Raw genomic sequence first — 7,197 nt, 5'->3', positions numbered from 1 at the left:
TATAAAGCTTTTATTTTTTAAATGTTTATTTATTTTTGAGAGCATGAGCAGGGGAGGGGCAGAGAGAGAGGGAGAGAAAGACACACAGAATCTGAAGCAGGCTCCAGGCTCTGAACTGTCAGCACAAAGCCCGATGCGGGGCTCGAACCCACTGACGGCGAGATCATGGCCTGAGCTGAAGTTGGCCGCTTAACCGACTGAGCCACCCAGGGGTCCCTAAATTCCTCTAAATTAGTAGTTAAACATGTAAATTCCTTTCCCACATTCTTCTGTGTATATTTTACAGCTATTTTCTTTGTGGTTACCATGGGGGTTACATTTAATATCCTAAAAGTTAAAACATTCCAATTTGAATTTATACCAGTTTACCTTCAGTAACACCCAAAAACTCTCTGCTCCTTTTAACAGCTAGCTCTGTTCTCACCCTTTTCTGTGACTGACATCAAACAAATTATATGTATACACATCGTATGTAGTAGTTACTTTTTTTGCTATAATTGTTGATACAAGCAATAAACTGCTTAAATCTCCAGAGAATTAACTAAGTGAAAAAAGCCAATTGTAAAAGGTTATATACTGTATGATTCCATTTATACATTCTTGAAATGACAAAATTATAGAAATGAAGAACACAGATCAGTTGTCTGAAGTTAAGGAGACGGTGAAAAAGAGGTGCCTGGATGGTTCAGTTGGTTAAGTGGCTGACTTCAGCTCAGGTCATGATCTCACAGTTCTTGAGTTTGAGCCCCACATCAGGCTCTCTGCTGTCAATGCAAAGCTTGCTCTGGATCCTCTGTCTCCCTCTCTACTCCTCCACGCACTCTCTCTCTCTCTCTCTCTCCCAAAACTAAAAATTTTTAAAATTAAAAAAATTAAAAAAAACAAGGAGCGCACCGGGTGGCTCTGTTGGTTGAGCGTCCAACTCCTGATTTTGGCTCAGCTCATGATCTCATGCCTTGTGATTTCAAGCCCCACATAGGGCCCTCTGCTGTTAGTGAGGAACCTACTTCAGATCCTCTGTCTCCCTCTCTCTCTCTGCCCCTACCCCACTCTCACACATCCTCTCTCAAAAACAAATAAACATTTAAAAAAAAAAAAGGAAAGGATGAAAGAATAGGGAAGTGAGTGTGGCTTTAACACACAACATGAGGGATCCCTATGGTGATGGAAATGTTCTGTGTCTTGACTATCAATGTCAATGTCTTGTTATTGATATTGCATTATACTTGGGCAAGATATTACAATGGGGGAAACTGGGTAATTGGTACACTGGATCTTTCTGCATTGTTTCTTGCAACTGCATGTGAATCTATAGTTATCTCAACATAAAAAGTTTAATTTTACAAATACTAGAAACTGTTATTATAAAATGTTATTGTTTATCAATTCTGTAATCATTTGTTAATTCTGTGTGATGGTTACATCAACACTAATAGCATGTAGTTATAATAGCATTAAGAAAAACACAACCAGGGGCACCTGGCTGGCTCAGTCAGCTTAGCGTCTGATTCTTGATGTGGGCTCAGGTCATGACCTAATAAATTGGTGGGTTGGAGCCCTGCGTTGGAGGCTGACAGTGTGGAGCCTCTTTGGGATTCTCTCTCCCTTTCTCTCTCTGTCCCTCTCCTGTTCATGATCTCTCTCTCTCTCAAAAATAAATAAACATTAAAAAAAAAAAAAGTTGAGAACATTAGACCAGAGTGTGGAAAATAAGCATTAGGACACACTGCTGGTGAGACTGTAATTGGCATGAAGTTTGAAAGGGCAATTTTGTGACTTCATCAAAAACTATGTCCTATAGTAATGCTCTTTTAGAAAATGAACAAGAGTATTTATTGCAGCAATAAATGTAAGAGCAAATAGTAGGGGAAAAGAAATCTTAACCACTTTCATCAGAGAAATGGTTTAAAAATAAGGTACTGTATGAGCAAAGATTACATTATATTGTCACTGTTAAGAAAAAGGAGATCAAGACTTACAATGAGGGGGAAATGTCAACAGATTGCCATTAAACTTCCCTCCACAGGGCCAAACGAAATAACAAAGAGAAGCCGAAGTAGAGAGAAAACCTCCAACTTCTATGAAACCTTGACGACGCACACAGTCATAAACTGCTGCCACAATACACTAGACTATGGATCAAATCCAGGAAGGACACGAAGGGCAGACTCAGACCTCTGTTCATTTCACACTGCGCGCAGAGACCTCCAAAACGGGGCGACCCTGGCCCAAGACCCCAATACTCCTTTACTAGCGGGCCCCTGGGACACCGAACCACCTTCGGAGAGAAGTCATCAGGGCAGTGCTCCGGCAGCAACACTCGCGTGGATGATGTCCCGTACCGATGAGAGTGCGGGGGGGGGGGGGGGGGGGATACTGGGGACCATACAGACCAGGGTAGACCAGATTTACCAATGGATGGGTTTCAGGTGGCAAAGACGTGGTAAAATGAGACCTCAGCTTTTTGTTGTTGTTGTTTTTGTACTTTAATTTTTTTTTTCCAAGAGAAGTTGGTGCACTGTTTGTGTCACTTTTTAAAGTTCAGTTTTTAAAAATAGAAGAAAGCCCAGAGTGTCGGATGCAATCCCGAGGAAAGTCAGGGATTCTCGGTTTCAATCCTGTATCTGCTCGTTATTCACTGCGACCGCAACCAAACTGCGTTACTTGGAACATCTGTAAAAATTTTATAAACACTAGTAGTCGCCCCGCCGCCAGGGCGATTAACAAAAAAAAAAAAGGTTTCAATTCTTGGGCCGTAATTCGGAATCAGGCAAAAGCTGCTCCCCAATCGGGTACTGCCTCGCCGCGGCCGCGGGGTATCTCGGGACTTGTAGTCCAGCCAGTCGAACTCGCTGTCCCGGCAGGCCCCGCAGCGGCGGCAGGGCTACGTGGCGCCGCGGGCTGCGACTGCGCCGGCAGGTGGAGCAAGATGGCTGCGGAGCAGGGCGTGAGGGTCGTCGGGCCCCGGCCCGGAGGGGGACTGGGAAGGGTGATTCGGGCCCTCGTGCTGCTTCTGTGTTTTGTGGCCCGCGGAGGCGCGCTTTACTTCCACATCGGGGAGACCGAAAAGAAGTGCTTTATTGAGGAGATCCCGGACGAGACCATGGTTATAGGTGCGGGCGGAGGGGGAGAGTTTGGAACAAGACCTTGGTCTTGGGGCGGGGGGTGCGGGAGAGTCACCTCTTCCAGAAAGGGGAGCAGCCGGTCTCGCCGCGTGCTGGCGTGGGCCGACTCCGCGCCACCTCGCGCTCATCTGACCTGGATTCGCCCCACTTCCCTCCAGGAAACTACCGGACGCAGCTGTATGACAAGCAGCGGGAGGAGTACCAGCCGGCCACCCCCGGGCTCGGCATGTTCGTGGAGGTGAAGGACCCAGAGGACAAGGTGAGCCGACCCCAAAGCCCGCGGAGCCCTCCGCCCTGCGCTTAGGCGCCAGACCAGGCAGGTGCTGGTACTTCCCCTCCTAGTTGCAGCATCTGCTGAACTGCTGAAGACAGTTGGGTGTTGTGAGAAGATCGCGCCCGGCTTTGCGCTCTAGGCCAAGCTTGGGCTGCTGCAGTGCTAGCGGCTCCTCTCAACCTCTTACCGACTGCTGCGTGACTCTGCCAAGTCACTGAGCTTCCCTGAGCCGGTTTCCTGGTCTGTGAAATGGAAACTCACCTATCTTACAGGTGTGGTTGGTGCCTTAATTGTGGTGCTGGCAGTCAAAGAATTTTGTCAACTCTAACGCTGTGGCATCCAGACTTTAAGGTTTCACAGGACAGAGTGCTTTCCAAAACGAAGAAGCAACTGTTAATTTCACCAGATAAGGATATTAAAGGAAAGCAAAAGAAAAAAAAATCATTGATTGTCACTTTTCATTAAAAAAAAAAAAAAAAAAGAACCACACACAAAAAAGAGTTGAAATGGCAGGAGCTCTGAATAAAGAGCCCTTTCCAACAGCAGGCCCACGTCAGCTTCATTTTAGATTCTTCACCCCTGCCCCCAGAAGTTCTCAGATAAGCTTTGGCAACTACCGCCGAGCAGCTTTGGAGCTTTTAGTGTGTGGGGTGCCTGTGTCTCTGTTGGCTAACTTTTGAGGCTCAGAGAGCCTTAAGACTTCTTTCCTTCCAGCCCCATCCTCTCTATAACACTCACTGAAGGCTTTTGTCTCCAGGTGATCCTGGCCCGGCAGTATGGCTCTGAAGGCAGGTTCACTTTCACCTCCCATACCCCCGGCGAACACCAGATCTGTCTTCACTCCAATTCCACCAAGTTCTCCCTTTTTGCTGGAGGCATGCTGGTGAGTGGACCCACATGGGGCTCGTAGCTTTCAACCTCTAAACCCTGGTGGGGCCTGGAGACTGGCGGTGCTTTGGGTGTGAGATGAGTGTGTCGGATTTTGTGTCTCCTAATAATTTTGGGTTTCCGCTGAACATCTGGGCACAGTCCCTGAACTCCTTGTATGTGCCTTGGTCCAAGTGTCAGCCAAGTTTATTCATGCCTGTTTGTCTAGAGCCCCATAGGGCTGGACACTGTGGAGGCCTCAGCACTGGACGAAATGCACAAATGAAGGAAGGTAGGGGGACCAGCTGTCAGTGCCTGGCAGGAAGATGGAGCAGGGCTGCCCGATTTCTTTTTCTCTCCCTTGTCTGTCCCCAGAGAGTTCACCTGGACATCCAGGTGGGTGAACACGCCAACGACTACGCAGAAATTGCCGCCAAAGACAAGTTGAGTGAGCTGCAGCTACGAGTGAGACAGCTGGTGGAGCAAGTGGAGCAGATCCAGAAAGAGCAAAACTACCAGCGGGTATGTGGTTGGGCCAGGAGCTCCTGGGTGGGCTTCTTCCCAGAAGCCTTCCCCTGGCTCAGCCAGGAGTGGCATGTGTGTCAGATTCATTATGAAAGCCAGGGGACTTAACTGTGCCGCTTTGCAAGTCTAAAAGGTGGGGTGGGGATCACTAACTCCAGTGTGTAACCAAGGAGACAGGCTCTTGAGAGGCCATCATTGCTCTAAATCCCAGTTACATGTACACAGTGACAGAGCGGGAATTGATATTAATACCTTGGGTGTTATTTCCATGGTTCCAGGTGCTTCCAGGACCAGCTGTTTCAAACTCATTTGTGTCCAGGAGCCAGGCGGTACCATGAATGAATCTGTGACCATAAGGACTGTTGTGTGTCTAATCCTCAGTGGCCTTGGTTAATTGTCAACCCAGGGTAGCCTTGCAGATAGATACGCTAGCCCTGGCTTATAAGAGAAGCTAGAGATCCAAGTGTTTTGATGTGAATTTTTACCAGGTTTTAACTATTGGCGAAACACATCCAGCCACTGGGCCACCAGTTTGCAACTTGTGCCCACAATCCTCGAGGAGCAGTTGGGGAAGACCTGGGCAGAGAGCTTAGAGCATGTGCACTCCTGAGTGCTATAGGGCAGCTCTGTCTGATGGGGTGATACTACTGGCACTTCACCTCCCCCCCCCCCCCACTGGCTCCAGGAGAGGACCAGGGGAGGGCTGTACCTGACACATGAGCAGACAGAGGTTGGTTGGTTGGTTGGTTGGTTTGAAGTAGGCTGCATGCCCAATGTGGAGCTTCAATCCCAAGAGTTGCATGCTCTACTAGTTGAGCCAGCCAGGCACCCCCAAGCAAACAGACTTAAATGAGTGGGTTCCTGGAGGTCATCTGGCTGGAGAGGATGAATACAGTCCCCAGATGGGGTCTCTGGCTCTTTGCAGACACTTGATTGGAACCTGGGCATAGCTCCTTGATTCTGGGGCATCCTCTGCAAAGGGAACCCAGCAGTTAGAGTGGCGCCAGGTGGTGCCCAGCAAACTTAAGCTCCTCTTCCGCTCTCCCCTCCCACAGTGGCGAGAGGAGCGTTTCCGGCAGACCAGCGAGAGCACCAACCAGCGGGTGCTGTGGTGGTCCATTCTGCAGACCCTCATCCTCGTAGCCATCGGCGTCTGGCAGATGCGACACCTCAAGAGCTTCTTTGAAGCGAAGAAGCTGGTGTAGCCAGCTCACAGGCCATCCTTCCTCCTGGGCTGGGGGAGAAAGGGCCTCCTGGAACTGATTTCTCTCTAGCAGGAGGACTGGTTCCGAGCCATGGATGTCTGGAGGGGAAAGGGGCTACAGGCACCCCAGGCACAAGTTTAGGGCAGGAGCTTGGCTGGCTAATACTGAGCAGGTGGTGGGGCAATGCCTGTCCCCTCCCCTGGGCTCTAAGCCCTTTGCAGTAATCACCCAGGGTCTGGTGAAGCCACTGGGAGCCCCATTGGCACCTCAGAATCACAGTGTTACTGATCAGGGATGTGAGGCTGTTGTCTGGGGTGGCTGGGGAGGGGGGAGTGGGTAGGCACGCCAGTCTTTTTTCTGTCTTCCTTTGCTAACTTGGGATTTGAGCAGGTTGGGGTGTGGCCGTGATTCCCTGCCACCCTGGGAACCTCACTGTACCCTCCTTGGGCCTAGACCCAGACTGCAGATCCAGGGTATGTGTGTCAATGGAGGGTGGGGTTGAGGGGGTTGCAGTGTGGGAAACTAGCCCTGAGGTTGACCTCAGCTTCTCAACATGGTTGTCCTTTTGGGGGCTTGAGGAACTGGGGTCAGGCCAGGCAGAGGCCTTGGTGCTGGCTGGGGATGGGGCCTGCAAAGTCTTAGTTACTGATTTCATTTTCAACAAGTCTAGGTTTGTTACATTGGTTTCCCAATAAAAAATAAAAAAATTCGCTTGTCCCACATAAAGTGACTGTGCCACCGAGGTGCTCAGGGAACGTCAGTTCTTCTATGCAAAGCACTTAACATTCCAAGATGAATACCCACCTGTGAAGTTCATTCTTTCCCTCCCCTCTATACCTTTCTGTAGCAGGGGATAGTGGGTTTGCCCAAGAGCATAAAACAAGTGAATGGTGGGGGGTTGGTGCCTTGTTCAGGAAGGTAGTGTGCATTGAACAGAAGAGCACTGCGGGTTTGGGAAGGACAGAAATCCTTGGGCTGGCGGGGATGAGGATGTAGATGGTCTTAACCAACAGAATGGGATTTCAGGAGGACCTTGAAGGCGAAGGATTCGGATGTAAGAAGGCAGAGCAGCCGTGGTTGGAAGCCCTGGCAGATGGCTGGCATGGAGGTGGATGGACATGGTTTCCACTGGAGTTTAGGGAGGGGGCTGAGGAAGCCGTTAAGGGAGGTTGGTTAGAGTTAGAAGAGACTCGCATATTAC

General features: G+C 49.5%; 1 protein-coding gene across 1 annotated transcript; it reads left to right on the top strand.

The window, feature by feature from the left end:
* The first annotated feature begins 2,905 nt into the window (after window positions 1-2,905).
* On the top strand, window positions 2,906-6,718 carry LOC115514570 (transmembrane emp24 domain-containing protein 9). Its single transcript, XM_030316686.1, has 5 exons — window positions 2,906-3,113; window positions 3,284-3,384; window positions 4,157-4,282; window positions 4,642-4,788; window positions 5,847-6,718. Exons 1-5 carry the CDS (start codon window positions 2,930-2,932, stop codon window positions 5,994-5,996), a joined length of 708 nt encoding a protein of 235 aa, XP_030172546.1. The 5' UTR covers window positions 2,906-2,929; the 3' UTR covers window positions 5,997-6,718.
* Window positions 6,719-7,197: the final 479 nt, after the last annotated feature.

Source organism: Lynx canadensis, chromosome A1, assembly GCF_007474595.2.
Source record: "Lynx canadensis isolate LIC74 chromosome A1, mLynCan4.pri.v2, whole genome shotgun sequence".
NCBI classification, from domain to species: domain Eukaryota; kingdom Metazoa; phylum Chordata; class Mammalia; order Carnivora; family Felidae; genus Lynx; species Lynx canadensis.
Note: the sequence above shows the minus strand (reverse complement) of the source record. Positions and strands in the feature narration are given on the sequence as shown.